Source organism: Podarcis gaigeae (genome assembly GCF_964106915.1).
Source record: "Podarcis gaigeae genome assembly, chromosome: 13".
NCBI classification, from domain to species: Eukaryota; Metazoa; Chordata; class Lepidosauria; order Squamata; family Lacertidae; genus Podarcis; species Podarcis gaigeae.
Window position 1 is genome coordinate 26,238,002 of NC_139689.1, and position 15,876 is coordinate 26,253,877.

Consider the following 15,876-nt stretch of genomic DNA (forward strand, 5'->3'; position numbering starts at 1 on the left):
AAATGGCACTGGAATAAGGGAATTTCCCGCAAAAAAAGGGAAGGTTGACAGCTATGCCTCAGTCTGGAAACAGAGGAATTTATTTATTTGTGTATTAAATGTTTATACTACCCTTCCTCCTAAAGGAGCCCAAAAATTCAATCTTGTCTCCTTTAAAATGTGTAATTTTAGTAATTTTGCACTTAGTTTATAAAACAATAAAGCAAACACGACAGCATAGAAATAGCAGATCACATCAGGTGTGCCGACTTGAATGAAATATTGTGGGGGCCCAGGTAAGCCCTGCCCTGCAAAATTGATCACATGACACAGTACAGACACACCATTTGAATGGGAATGCCCATCAACTTTGTGGGGCCCTGGCCCCTTAAATATTTATTGTGGGGGCTGAAGCCCCCATGGCCTCTAGGAGTTGGTAATAATAATAATAATAATAATAATAATAATAATAATAATAATTTATTTCGAACCCACCCATCTGGCTGGGTTTTCCCAGCCACTCTGGGCAGCTTCCAACAAAAGATTAAAAATACATGTTGTATGGATCACATGTTGATGGATAGTAGATGTAAATAATATAAGTGACTACTGTATCTTATACTTCACAGTAGAACTACAAACATAGGATATAAGCTGAAAAGAAGCTAAAATGGGGGTGCATTTAAAATATTAGTATAACTCTACAAAAATCATACCATTCTCACATATTTTATATGTCTACCAAGGCTGTTGTGAAGTAGTGCAACAGCTGTGCCCTGTTACTATAATAAATAAGTTTAAATTATTTAATATTAAACTACTAATATAAATAAATCTTCTAGTGAATTCTAGGTTGTTGATGTGTGTGTCTGCTTTTATCAAATGCAGATATAAGAATAACAACATTCCAATATGTCTTCTTCATGCTTATATACAAATACCATTCGTTAAAAATGCATAGCTACAGATTTAAAGGCAATTATGCTCTCTGATTGTCACAATGTTGACTGTGCCATTTCAAAAAAAGAAAGGGGGGATCCGTTTTGTTCTCCCTTATTTTTTAGCTACCAGAACTTTGACCTGACTCATAAATAAATATTCCCAAGTGGAAATAGGCTAGTGATACAAATTAATCCCTATTGTTCATGCAATCAAATTACTGTATTATGGCACTGCTAAATATAAATATTTTGCTACTAATTAGTTCAACAATTTGCTTATTTATTGGTTTGCCAAGGAAGCATCATTTTAGCTACTCTCTCAGAATAAAGCACCACGAAAACTAGTTTTCCCTAACGGGGATATATATATATATATGAATCTGAAATAACCTATGATAGATACATAGCCAAGACCTGCAAGATGCATTTAGAAGACAATGTGTTGAAAGGTAAAACAAAATTCATTTATTTAGCTGCCTTTCCTTTAAATATTTTAAAAAGACAAACTTTGAGTTGGATCCAGACTCAATTCTACAGCAAGATCCACCAGCATGAGTGGAGTTAGGATCCAGCAGATCTCTGATTGAGCTGGGTGGTTCCCGGAACACCCAGACTATACCAGCTTATCTCCCCATCCTTATCTTATCTGAGCTGGGATCCAGTCATCTGAGTTGAGCCTGGAGAATCTTAAATTGGCATAAGCTCTAAAACAGATGAGGGGGGGAATAGAGGGAAGGGAGACTTAGGTTGGATTTCAAACCCTTTCAGCTCAGTCATGTGTCCTGGAGACCTGGTGTACATTAAGCCAACAAAATGGGGGGTATAACTCAAAACACATTTTAAAGGCGTCTTTCCCTCCTGTCATATTTAGGCTGCCTCAGCCAGAAGTAGCCTGCCCCTGAACAGAGTTTGGATCTGATGTACGTTTTGCCAGTTCAGTTTACACTGGGCTTGCTTCACACAAGCTTCCTGTGCATAGGATTGTTCCATTAGTCATGCTAAGTAGAGCCATTGAAATCTTGCCTGCTTTGTTCACCTTCAAAGGTTAGCTCTTGCTCCCTGGGAGGGGGTCACTGTGAGTGGATCCACAACATCAGGAGAGCAGCAGGTTCCCTGCTCATTCAGGTCTAGTTTCCCTTTGTATGACAGAGCACCAGAGGCTTGGTTTTAGAAATATAACAATTAGAACATGTGCAGAGGAGGGCAACTAAGAAGATCAAGGGTCTAGAAACCAAGCCTTATGAGGAATGGTTGAGGGAGTTGGATATGTTTAACCTGGAAAAGAGGAAACAGAGAAGAGATATGATAGCCATCCTCATATATCTCAAAGGTTGCCACATGGAAGGTGGAGAAGCTCATTTTCTCCTGCTCCACAGAGTAGGACCAGAACCAATGGCTTCAAGTCACAAAAAAAGGAGATTCCGACTAAATATAAGGAATAACTTTCTAATGGCAAGAGCTGTTTGATACAGGAACAGACTCTCTCGGAAAGTGGTAGACTTTCTTTCATTTGAGATTTTTAAGAGGAGGTTGGGTGACCATCTGTCATAGATGCTTTAGTTGAGAAACAGATACCCTGCTCTGCTTGTCTTCCTCTTCCTCATCAACCGTGTGTCTGTTTTTCAGGTGGAAATGCAAGCCCTAATCAAACAGTGATCACAGAATTTATTCTCCTGGGATTTGGGAACCTTCATGAGCTAAGAATGCCTACATTTGTAATATTTCTTGTGGTCTACATAGTAACATTAATGGGGAATATAATGATCACAGCGGTTGTGTTAACTGACCACAGCCTTCATACCCCCATGTACTTCTTCCTGGGAAACCTCTCTTTCTTGGAAATATGGTACACCACTAGTGTGGTTCCGAAGATGCTGAAAACATTACTGACTGCCCATGAGGCCATTTCCTTCTCAGCTTGTCTCCTCCAGTTTTACATCTTTGGCTCACTGGCAGTTACCGAGTGTTTTCTTCTAGCAGCAATGTCCTATGATCGCTATGTAGCCATATGCCAACCACTGCATTATGGAAACTTAATGAACTTCAGAGTGTGCGTTCAGCTAGCGATAGGGTCATGGGTTGGTGGGTTTATTTCCTTATTTGTCACCATGCCAATGGTTTCTGTGCTGCCTTTCTGTGCCTCTAATAAGATTGATCATTTCTTCTGTGATTTGGCACCTGTGGTTAAACTTGCCTGTGGAGACACACGACTGGTGAGAATCCTTTCTTTCCTTATTGCTTCTCTTGTATCCTTCTCTCCATTCCTTCTTACCATTCTGTCATACTGTAAAATCATCTCCACCATCCTCAAGATCCCATCTGCCAAAAGCAAACAAAAAGCCTTTTCCACCTGCTCCTCACATCTCACTGTGGTTACAGTGTTCTATGGGACACTGATGGTGGTGTATGGTGTACCTACAACAACTTGGTATCCCAACTTAAGCAAAGTCTTTTCTGTGCTCTATATAGTTGGGACACCAATGGTCAATCCTATTATATACAGCCTGAGGAACAAGGATGTCCAGAATGCATTGAGGAAACTGTTGACTAGAAATCCTGCACTGGCATGTGAATGAAAACTTTGACACACCCTTTGAATGTGGGGAACAACAAAGTATCTGCTAATTTGTATTTTAAAATGATGTCTACCATATTTGGCAGATATAAGTATGTAGGATATTTTCAACATACTTATATAAGCACCATTTATTTCTTTACAAAATCTACTTTTTGAAAGGTTCAGTTATCTCATTTTGCTTGTTTTACAGCCAATGGTAATCTATAATGCTCATAAGTGATCCTTATAGGCAGCCCTTCATGCAACTTGAGTGTGATGAGTTGTATGTGATGGAGTGGACCACCTAACCCAGCATTAGTTACTATAGCAAGGATTTGAAACTGAGGTTTCCTGACTTCATTTTGAAGACAGGTACTGGAAGTCAAAAGAAGGATCTTCACCCTATGAAGCACGTGCATTTTACTCTCAGTCTAGAAGTGTCCACTTTTTATTAATCTGTGGGTTGAACAAGAATGCAAGAAGTATTATCAGAATGTTGGCTTTGTGAGGGAGAGAAGAGCATTGTGTGGAGAGGGATCTTTAAATATTTTTTTAATAAAAAAATTGTCATATACTATTTCTTGTGGTTTCTTTGTTTGTTGGTTTCCCTTGTCTTGGGTAATTTCAAACTCTACTCTCCCTTGTGGTGCTGTACAACAGCAGATTTGTCATCATCTTCCAGGGCACAAGATGCTCCTTGCTTTTGGAAGTTGAAGAAGCAGTAACTAAGCTTCCAAGTTTTACTGTTGTTTGTCATTAGTATATTATAGTGGAATTTGAAGATGTGGGATGATAATAGAGACGGCATTTTGTTTTCCTTTAATGGTATTTTCTCCTTTTTATGTTTTACGAGTCTTGTACAACTTTGCGATCATAGATAAGGTCTTGGAAATCAACAGAGCTTACTCCCAAGTAAGTATTGTGCATAGATTGTAGTCATGACACATGGCTGATCAGGGATATAGATCCAGGTCTCCTCCAACAATTTCCAAGATGCTAACTACACCACACTACATTTTGGAGTCCCAGTTGGCTACAGGGTTTGTTATGATGAGCTCCTAACTTCAAAATGCACCACTACACCATTGGTCCATTATTATCTAATCCAAGGGAATTAAAAAGTGACGGTTCTGAATATGTGACAAACACATTTTCTCCAGCATTTCCACTGGGAATACCTAACACTTAATGAATAACTACTTTCCTGTTTGATTATTAAGAGGACTATAATTAAAGCTGCTACTTCTCAAAAATCCTTGTGGATGTTCAGTGATAACTGTCAAAGGATACTATAAATCTAATCAGAATAGATAGAGTCTGGTATCCAAATGTCTGAGTTTGAGATGCCCAAATTGCAACCTGTCAGGAAACTAAATTACCATTCAAATTAGACAATTTTCATCTTGGAGATGCTGCTCATAGTATTGCCAGGAAAATAGTGGTTTCTGTGAGGAATGAAGATTGTATTGTAGTAAGGATGGTTGTTTTAGTAATCTTGCTGCTGGAACTATTTCCTTACATATGTGAGGCTCACATAGCAAAATGCAGGCTCCAAGGTCCTCATCGTCCACTTCACATCTATCATCAGCCAGGAGATTTCATCATCGGTGGCATTGTTTCCCATGGTGGCTTCTTATCCACTTCAGCAACATTCATGGAGGAACCTTCACCAGTACTGCCTGAAGAACTTGTGTAAGAACACAGTCTCTCATGATCAATCCCAGAGCAGCAGCTTCAGAACAATGGCTGATGCTGCAAATGTCAACTCAGTTATCTTTCATTTAAATATAACATACTGATCTGGAAACTCACATGAATCAGCTGTGAAAAAAAGAAATAGTTTACTTCTTGGTAGGGATGTATAGCAGTCTAGTTGTTGTTGTTGTTGTTGTTGTTGTTGTTGTTGTTGTTTAGTCGTTTAGTCGTTTAGTCGTGTCCGACTCTTCGTGACCCCATGGACCAGAGCACGCCAGGCACTTCTGTCTTCCACTGCCTCCTGCAGTTCAGTCAAACTCATGTTGGTAGCTTCGAGAACACTATCCAACCATCTCATCCTCTGTCGTCCCCTTCTCCTTGTGCCCTCCATCTTTCCCAACATCAGGGTCTTTTCCAGGGAGTCTTCTCTTCTCATGAGGTGGCCAAAGTATTGGAGTCTCAGCTTCAGGATCTGTCCTTCCAGTGAGCACTCAGGGCTGATTTCCTTCAGAATGGATAGGTTTGATCTTCTTGCAGTCCATGGGACTCTCAAGAGTCTCCTCCAGCACCATAATTCAAAAGCATAAATTCTTCGGCGATCAGCCTTCCTTATGGTCCAGCTTTCACTTCCATACATCACTACTGGGAAAACCATAGCTTTTACTATACAGACCTTTGTTGGCAAGGTGATGTCTCTGCTTTTTAAGATGCTGTCTAGGTTTGCCATTGCCTTCCTCCCAAGGAGCAGGCGTCTTTTAATTTCGTGGCTGCTGTCACCATCTGCAGTGATCATGGAGCCCAAGAAAGTAAAATCTCTCACTGCCTCCATTTCTTCCCCTTCTATTTCCCAGGAGGTGATGGGACCAGTGGCCATGATCTTCGTTTTTTTGATGTTGAGCTTCAGACCATATTTCGCGCTCTCCTCTTTCACCCTCAATAAAAGGTTTTTTAATCCTCCTCACTTTCTGCCATCAAGGTTGTGTCATCTGCATATCTGAGGTTGTTGATATTTCTTCTGGCAATCTTAATTCCAGCTAGGGATTCATCCAGCCCAGCGTTTCGCATGATGAATTCTGCATATAAGTTAAATAAGCAGGGAGACAATATACAGCCTTGTCGTACTCCTTTCCCAATGTTGAACCAATCAGTTGTTCCATATCCAGTTCTAACTGTAGCTTCTTGTCCCACATAGAGATTTCTCATGAGACAGATGAGGTGTTCAGGCACTCCCATTTCTTTAAGAACTTGCCATAGTTTGCTGTGGTCAACACAGTCAAAGGCTTTTGCGTAGTCAATGAAGCAGAAGTACATGTCTTTCTGGAACTCTAGCTTTCTCCATAATCCAGCGCATGTTTGCAATTTGGTCTCTGGGTCCTCTGCCTCTTCGAAATCCAGCTTGCACTTCTGGGAGTTCTCGGTCCACATACTACTTGAGCCTTCCTTGTAGAATTTTTAGCATACTAGCAATCTAGTAGCGCAGTAGTAGACTTAACTGAATTCAATATGATTAACTTCTGAGTACATATTTAAATGTTCCAAGTGTTGAAGATGCTTCTGAAACAATCTGCAACTCTCATTCTAGGGTGGTGCCCAAGGCTTACCAGCACATCCTGGCATTGGCATTTGCAGTCAAGGAGATTAATGGATGCTCCCACATTTTACCCAATATCACCTTGGGCTTCCACATCTATGACAGCTATACTAATGCAAGAAAGACGTATCTTGCCACACTGATACTTTTATCCAAGCTGGAGAAATGTGTCCCCAACTATGTATGTGATATTGAAAATAATCTGACAGGGGTTATTGGGGGACTCGACTCTGAAATCTCCTTTTATGTGGCAACCATTTTGGATATCTATAAGATTCCACAGGTATGGCACTTATGGGCAATACCTCTTTGCAATCTAAGTATCCACCCCTTCATTTCTACTATGCACTTTAATGACAACATTGCTTTGCAGTAAATTTGCATGGGAGGGGAGAATGATTCATTCTCTATTTCAACCCCCTCCCCTTTCCAGGAGACTGATATCCCAAGGTCCACTGGTGGGATAATGGACCAGCTATGTTTGGGTATGCAGCATTTTCTACTTAGTGAAGAAGGAATGTGCATTCAGTGGGAGGGGGGAAGCTTTCAAGATTCAAACACAGGTAACTGACACTAAAATCCTTCTCCACCCCCCCCCCAAAAAAAAGTAATGGGTTTGGGGAAGATTAAACACATAATGAAGTTATGTTAAGTAGCAGAAACAATCAAGCTTTGCTGGAAAGGAGTAATAGTAGTGAACAGCTGGTTCACAATTGAAATGTGGTTTCATAAAAGAAGTGCAAGGAATCATGTAAAAAGGAGGCAGAAATCTCAGTTTTGCTCTGGTCTGGGGTCTGTGCATCATGAATAAGGGGGAAAAGGCTCTAGAAAAATAAATTCGGAACTTACAGTTCTGACATAGCTAAATAATATCTAATGCACAGGTAGCTAATCCTCTTATTGGGGCCTGATGTGCCCCTCCCATCAATTTTATTCAACCTACAAGACCTACCAAAGTCAGCAAAGACACACACACACAAAAATCTTTAAAAATAAATAAATAAATAATAGACACAGTGCCTGTCCCCACTCATCAGATCAAATGTTTAACAAGCAGGAATGGGAAATTATCCCAGTTTTCAGCTCATTTGAATGTGTCTATTTTGTATAAATGAAAGACAGCATGCAGCCAACAGAATTCATCATTTAATATACATAAATAGTTTGAAATAACTCTATATTTGTCTCGTCCCTTCCTCCATTCCCTCTTTAGCTCATTTATGGCTCTGCTCCAGTGATGAATGATAAAACCCCAGGTCTTTCCTTCTACCAGTTGACAGCCCAGGAAGACCTTCAATATGAGGGAATTATCTCTTTGCTTCTGCATTTCAAGTGGACATGGATTGGGGTCACTGCAATGGACAATGGCAATGGGGAAAGATTTGTGCATACAGTACTTCAATTGTTTTCTCAAAATGGCATCTGTTTTGCCTTCATAGAAAGAATTCCCAATTTTAGTTTCATCTCTGAAATTAAAGATATGCTACAACAGGGGGCAAAAATACATGATAAAATAATGAGCAGCAAGGCTAATGTAGTGGTGGCCAATGGAGACTTTTATTCTATGGCACTTTTTAAATGGCTTCCGTACCTATCAGAACACGATATGACAAATAATGTGAAAAGTAAAGTTTGGATAACAACAGCTGAGATTGAATTCAATTCATTTGTCTATCAAAGAAACTGGGATTCGGGACTATTCAATGGTGCTATAGCCTTTGAAATTCACTTCAGTGACCCACCAGGATTTCATCAGTATGTTGAGCACAGAAACCCTTCCAACACAGATGGGGATGGTTTTATCAGGGACTTCTGGCAACAGGCTTTTGATTGTGTATTCCCAGATATCACTGCAGACCAGGTGGAGGGGAACATTTGCACAGGAGAAGAGAAGCTGGAGAACCTTCCAGGATCATTTTTTGAAATGAGTATGACAGGGCACAGTTACAGTATCCACAGTGCTGTCTATGCCATCGCCCATGCGTTACATACTGTGTCCACATTCAGAGCCAGACACATAGGAATGGCATATGGAGGGAGAGTGAAGAATCAGAATCAACTGTTTTGGCAGGTAACGGGTTGAACATCCTCAACATGGAAGAGCACTTTTATTCCTTCACAATGTATGGGTTTCCAAAATACTGTCAGCTTGCTCTTTCCTCTCAGGGTTCAGGCATATGGAATATGAGGAGGAACTGAATCTATAATTTTGTGGACAGATGATGGCTGTGTCTTTGTTTCTCTGAGGAAAGAGCAATGATGGCTGTCTCCTTGTTTGAGCAGAACACCCCCCCCCCCCGTACATGATAAAGCATTTCCTTGGAGATGTTTTATGGCCCATTGAGACACCATTTGACTAACAGTCAGGATGCAGTGAAAAGAGTCAACAGAGATGAGCAGCATTCTTGCTATTCCAGTTGTTACAGCAAAACTGTGAATAGCTGTGTAGCTGCTATATATGTATAGGCATCCAGAGGAGTAGAAGCAAATGTGATATTCTTGACAATAAATAATTATCTGTCATGTGCATTCCTTTGGCTGTGAAACACCCTTGACAGCCTGCAATTTTTTCCTCAGAGCAGGGGGTCACACACCACTGTTCTGCCTGAGGGATGTAACAGGGAGAGAGAGGCCTGACAGAAAGAATGAGAGAAAAACATTTATGTGGGAGAAAATTGGTTGGCTCTCTACATGCTTGTCCCTGACTCCACTCACTGTAGGTTCTGATGTCAGAGGAAAAAGGATTGCTCAGCCCTGTATTAGAGTGCAGGCTTTTCTAAATACTTGTCTTTTCTGTTTTCAATTTAGCTCCACCACATTCTGAGAAGTATCTCATTTAATAACACTGCAGGAGATGTGGTATCCTTCAACAAGAATGGGGAGGTAGCATCTAGCTTGGATATTATCAATTGGATTATATTCCCCAATCAATCCCTTCATAGAGTCAGAGTCGGAAGGATAGATCCTGGAGCGTCTTCAGATCAAGCGTTCACCATTGATAAAGAAGTAATAACTTGGCACAGCTGGTTTAACCAGGTAGAATCCAAGTCACAGGCATTTAGCAAAAGGTCTAATAATAAAGGAGCCCTGTTGTTCTATCCTGATCTTTAAAACTGATTTCATTTGATGATGAACACTTGTGAAATACTTGTTTTATTTTGAAAGGAGCATACAGTGTGGACCAAAAAAGGATAAAAAATAAAGATAGGATAAAATGTGACTGAAATGCGGGGGGGGGGGGGGGAAGGACATGGGTGAATGGGTGGAGGTGTGTCCTGAACCACCCACATAACTGGAAGTACATTGCACTGGTGCAAACAGTCCCCAGAGCAATGCTAGATAGTCCAAAAGGTCAAATACTGGTCCCAGTCCAATACAACAAGCAAAGTCCAGAGTCAAACAGTAAATCCAGGTTCCCACCTCGGCAAGAGAACCAGGGTAGGAAAGCCTAGAGTCATCTGAGTGCCCACAAACCTCCTCCAAGAACAAGCCTCATGGTGTCCACCTGGTCAGTTAGTGAGCTGGGCTGTGTTCCCTTGCCTGCCTCAGTCTTCTAGAGTGTGTTTCCCACTGTTCCTGACGCCTCACAGCCTGCTGTGTCCATAGAGATGGAAGTATCTCTGGTTCTAATGATGTGTCCTTTTCCCCCTGGCTCCCATGGACTGTTAGCTGCCCCTTGAACATCCCCTACTACTGTCCTGTGAGTACCTCCTAAGTCCCCAACCTCTCCTGCCCAATCAGCAATTTGTAGCAGTTGTGGCTAACACTCCTTGCCAGGATCCTCTTCCCCTTCCTCGGTGTCCTGATACAGTATATCATGACAAGAAGGCAACAGTGGATGAAATGAGGCCAGAGGGAGAAACTGAGAGTTGACAACAGGAAGTATAGAGGAGACAACTAAAGTTGATATGGGAGTTGTAGAAGAGAAAAAGGGAAGCATGGTAGTGAAGGTGGAGATAGTGAAGGACAGGGATGAGGTCAAGAGCTTGGTGCAGAAGTCATAGTATTTACTGCCATTCTCCTTATTTATTTACATATTACTTTTGTATATTGTCTGTACAACTATCTTCCCACTGTTATTGATGCATATTTTTATGAATAGCTCAGTTCCGTTCCTTTTAAAAAACAAAACTGGTTCGATGAACATGTTTACTTAATATGCATATTTTTCCCTCAGAATACATATTTAATTACATATTTTGATCAAAGAAACACAATGTGTTGGATAGTTAACTTCATATTCTGATGGTATGGATCAGGACGTTTTTTATTAGAATATCTAGGGACTGAATTCATCAAATGTCCCCAAATGACTTCTTCCACCTCAGATAGTAGCTATTGAGACTAGGGTTGGCAATTACTTCTACAGTGTCCAGTGCCCTCAAGGGAGCCAATTCATACCCTACTGAAATGCTGTGTCACTTTAGTAACACAAAGCTGGGTCCAGCACCTGAGGGATTCCAAACACCTTATTTTCTGTTTATCATTCTGCTTATTCTGTTTATCATTTATGAATTAGGCCTCTCCTCTTTCGGCCTGCACTGAAAGTTGCCAACCAGGATCTAGCAAGAAAGTGAAAGAAGGGAAGCCATTTTGCTGTTATGATTGCATCCTATGTCCAGAGGGCAAGATTTCAAACCAGGAAGGTAAGAGACATAGATGATTGCACAGTCAATTGCACTTAGTTTCCTCATACATGATGGCGTCTAAATGTAGCCATGGCTAACAAACTACCATATTTTTTGCTCTATAAGATGCACCAGACCATAAGACGCACCTAGTTTTTGGAGGAAATCGAGAGAGAAAATATACTGAATCCCAGAAGCCAGAACAGCAAGAGGGATCTGGCTTCTGGGACAGCCTCTTGCTGTTCTGGCTTCTGGGATAGCCACACATAGCCTCTCCCGGGCAGCGGAATGAAGGCTTCCCCTGCCCGGAAGAGGCTGTGTGCGGCTAACCTGCCCTCTGTCCTTTCCCCCACCTCCTCCAAAAGCCAGCCAAGAGCGGCGAACTGTTTAAAGGGAGCACTGCTCTTGTGGGCTTTTGCAAGAGGTGGGGAAGGGACAGAGCCACGCTCTGTCCCTTCCCCCCATCTCCCGCAAAAGCTGTGTGCTCTTTAAAAGGAAAACAGGAAGACACAATGAGAGATAAAGGAGGTGCTGTGGGATTGGTGGAAATCAATGTCTTCTTGTTGTTTTAGTGTTTATAATATTAACTTGTAAGATATGGATTTGTTTGTTTGTTTGTTTTTGTTTTGTTTTGTTTTCAAATGTTGATTTTTGTGTGTTGTATATTGTTATTTTTTGATATCTTTCGTGTTGTTGTTGTTGTTGTGTGGAAAATACTAATAAAATTCATTAAAAAAATAAAGGGAGCGCGGCTCTTGGGGGCTTTTCTGGGAGGCGGGGGAAGGGACAGAGCTGCACGCCGTGTCTCTTCCCCCACCTCCTGCAAAAGCCAGGGATAGTCACATGAAGCCAGAAGCTGGAACAGCAAGAGGGAGCACTGCGCAGGGCTCCCTCTCCCTGTTCTGGCTTCTGAGATAGCCGCGTAGCCTGTATTTGCTCCATAAGATGCACACACATTTCCCCTTACTTCTTAGGAGAGGAAAAGAGAGGAAAATATTATAGAGCGAAAAATAAGGTATTTTCAAAGGGGCTGTTATGGATAAGAGTCTGGTGCTAGGCTGACCAGAGCCAATAATCACACCGGGGGGGGGGGGATATTGTATTCAGAATGCAGTAATATGGTACTGGGAAATGGATTCCAAAGCCTATATATCTCATGGGTGCCCAGGAAATATTTTTATGCATGATGCTTAGATCAAGCCATCAGGAGGATATATCATGTGACATGCTGATTGGTTACAAAGCATTTTCATAGAATCAAGGTATTTGCACACTATTCAACTTTTCTACTTGTTTTTCAGATTCATGGTAATACCATCTATCTTCTTCTACTGCTTCCTTATTCTGAAATCTAAGGGCAGGTTTCTCTCTCCTCTTTCTCACAAAACTGAGAATATGGTCAATTTTTATTCACCACAGTCATGGGATGCTTTTTCATACCTCACCTGGCTTACCACATCCTTGTCATTATAGCCCAAAATCATATTATAGCACCACATAGCTCCAAAGCAATTAAACAAGTCCCCACAACAATTCAAAGTATTTTCCAATTTGAATAGATCCATTTCTTTTTCTGAGTTTGAGGGAAAGGCATGAAATGTTTCTGAGACTGATAGCATATATGTGAGCTAAGGTTCATACTTTTCTTTTCCCAGATATGAATGACTGCACTAAATGCTCAGATGAAAACTATCCAAGCAAGGAACGAAATATATGCATTCCCAAAAGCATCAGCTTCTTGTCGTATGAAGAACCTTTAGGCATCAGTTTAGCTATAGTTGCTCTTTCTTTTGCTTTCATCACAACTCTGGTACTGGGAACATTTCTGAAGAACCATAAGACTCCCATTGTCAAAGCCAACAACCAGAATATCACCTATACTCTCCTTGTCACCCTCTTGCTATGCTTTCTTTGTGCTTTATTGTTCATTGGCCAACCAAAAAAGATGACATGTGTCCTGCAACAAGCTGCTTTTGGCATCATCTTTTCAGTGGCTGTTTCCTGTGTACTGGCAAAAACTGTCACTGTGATTCTGGCTTTCACGGCCACAAAACCAGGATCCAGGATGAGAATGTGGGTGGGGAGAAGGCTGGCCAACTCCATTGTCATTTCCTGCTCCCTTATTCAAGCAGGCATCTGTACACTGTGGTTGGCAATCTCTCCCCCATTCCCAGATGTTGACAAGCACTCAATGCCTGATGAAATTATACTAGAATGTAATGTGGGGACTGTGATTATGTTTTACTGTGTCCTTAGTTACATGGGCCTTCTAGCAATAATTAGTTTCACAGTGGCTTTCCTTGCCAGGAAATTGCCAGACATTTTCAATGAAGCAAAGTTTATCACTTTCAGCATGTTGGTATTTTGCAGTGTTTGGTTGTCCTTTGTTCCATCCTACCTGAGTACCAAGGGGAAATATACAGTAGCTGTGGAGATCTTCTCTATCTTAGCTTCCAGTGCTGGTCTATTAGGTTGCATCTTTTCCCCCAAATGTTTTATTATTTTGTTGAGGCCTGAGCTGAATAATAGGGAACAGATAATAAGCATTAACAAAATGAAGAATTAAACATCTGTGTTTTGCTGTATGCTATGAGGAGAAAACACCTCACTTTATTACCAGCTTTTATTTACACTGCTGATTCAACTTCTAACCACTGCCACCATAAATATGAAGGATGAAGGCCCTGCCCTTTGAATATATTGATAGTTGCACAGATGCATGTGTGAGAGAAAACTCACTGCTTTATTAGGGTTGCCATATTCCCAAAAGTGAAAATCCAGACAAAGTTGTTGAGCCCTAGCTTTATTTCTCATTTTAAATATATGAAGCAGTAGTTCTAGTGGAATAATCATGTGTGTTTAGTAACTGGAGCATTTTAAGCTTCCTTTTTCATCAACAAGTTTCCCAGAGTAGCTAGCAAAGATTAGAAGTCAGAAAGTCCTTGCCCTTAGGTTTACAGTATGTAAATTATATTTTAAAAACACACTCAAAACTTCACTTGAACCTTGTGTATTCATGGTCATGTGTCTCTTGATTTTATTGGGACAGTCACACTTGATCCTGTTGATAGTGTTTCACAATTTAAGCCCTACAATATTTTGTTGCTGATCCACACTTGTCCTCTTATTATTTCTGATTTTCATTTCTTAGTCTTGATCATCCCATCCCCAGATATCCTTTGCCATGGGGAATAGGTTTAGGAACGAACAGAGGTCAGCTCTGGTGGGTGTGTTTCAGAACACAAATGATATCATAATCTGCTACAGTACAAATGTAACAGCAGAGTCTCTCTGATAATGAGAATATAATGAGCCTTTCAGCTTTTATTGTTCCTTGTGAGGGAGCAGCAAAGTGGATGTCAAAACATAAGGATAACAATCAAGCAATGAATGTGTCATTTCCTTTGATTGTATTTCTCCTTTATACTAGCAGTTTGTGGGGTAACGTTTTTTAAAAAAATAACAACTAGTTTGTATTTTTAAATAAAACCTTAAGGTCACATTTTAGCTCACTAAATATCTTTTAAAAAATAATAATTATGCTTTACATGTTGAAATTTGTAAAACTATGATGAGATAAGAGCCAAAGGATTCAGTGGACCTTAGTCCCAGACAACTATTATGAACAGTATTTTAGTAATGCCTTATGGCTTATTGGTGATGTGAACCCAGGTCTCCACAGCCTAATTTGAACATTATATGTATACCACTCTCCACTAGGGAGTCCCTTTTGGCTACAGCAGCTGTTAAAATCAGTGCCTAACATCAGAATTCACTACTACACCCTTGTTACCACATTATCTAAAAGAAGAGAATTCAAAATGATACTACTGGAAATGTAGCAGCAGTTCTACAGGGAATCTCCCATTCTGACTTAATAATTATCTTCCTGTTTCATGATCAAAAGTACTGTAATTAATTCTGCTGCTTCCCAAAGCCCCTATGGAGTTGAAGTGAACACTGGCAAAACTCACAGCAAAACCTGTGGAAGATGATATAAGCATACCCAGTACCATTTAAAAGGTATGGTATCCACTAGTCTGACATTGGATGCTCCTAGACTCAAGAGAGACAGTGTAAAAGTAATGAGAGTGTTGCAGAAGAGAATAGGGAAATATTTGTGCATAAGGAAGATTTCCTCTTGTTCTAAGAATGGTGGATTTGGTAGTGTTGCTGCTGGCAATGTTTCCTAACAAGATATGCAATTCCCATGTGGCAAAATGCAGGGTGCAGGATCCACACCATCCAGTTCACATATATCATCAGTCAGGAGATTTTATTATTGGTGGCATAGTTACTCATGGTGGTTTCTACTCCAGTCAAACAACCTTCACTGAAAATCCGCCACCCGCGTTGCCTGAAGAGCTTCTGTAAGAACATATTTATTGTTTGGGTTTTTAGTTATATTTCTCATGTCACTTGAATTATCAGCCTCAAAACACCCGCTGAGGCTGCAAACATATGCACACTTATTCACTTATTTGG

The 15,876-nt window shown here is 40.6% G+C and overlaps 3 protein-coding genes across 3 annotated transcripts in view; 2 read left to right on the forward strand and 1 right to left on the reverse strand.

The window, feature by feature from the left end:
- The window catches only part of LOC310830532 (vomeronasal type-2 receptor 26-like), a gene marked incomplete at both ends in the record, with an annotated part of 48,806 nt that overhangs the window by 9,921 nt on the left and 23,009 nt on the right, over nucleotides 1–15,876 (reverse strand). The gene's annotated exons all lie outside the window — the stretch shown is intronic.
- On the forward strand, nucleotides 1,342–3,496 carry LOC310830827 (olfactory receptor 6F1-like; the record flags this gene model as incomplete). Its single annotated transcript, XM_083710662.1, has 2 exons — nucleotides 1,342–1,369; nucleotides 2,547–3,496. The coding sequence occupies 2 exons, from the start codon at nucleotides 1,342–1,344 to the stop codon at nucleotides 3,494–3,496; spliced, it is 978 nt and encodes a 325-aa protein (XP_083566788.1).
- Nucleotides 8,078–14,225, forward strand: LOC310830828 (vomeronasal type-2 receptor 26-like). The gene is made up of 4 exons (XM_083710663.1): nucleotides 8,078–8,834; nucleotides 9,572–9,799; nucleotides 11,283–11,409; nucleotides 13,047–14,225. Exons 1-4 carry the CDS (start codon nucleotides 8,121–8,123, stop codon nucleotides 13,955–13,957), a joined length of 1,980 nt encoding a protein of 659 aa, XP_083566789.1. The 5' UTR covers nucleotides 8,078–8,120; the 3' UTR covers nucleotides 13,958–14,225.

Bases quoted from the DNA above. Each gene is read 5' to 3' on its own strand.
- LOC310830828 (XM_083710663.1), top strand. From the start codon at position 8,121: ATGGACAATGGCAATGGGGAAAGATTTGTGCATACAGTACTTCAATTG. The intron at 8,835-9,571 runs GTAACGGGTTGA...TTTTCAATTTAG, and splicing joins AGAATCAACTGTTTTGGCAG to CTCCACCACATTCTGAGAAG. The intron at 9,800-11,282 runs GTAGAATCCAAG...TTTATGAATTAG, and splicing joins GGCACAGCTGGTTTAACCAG to GCCTCTCCTCTTTCGGCCTG.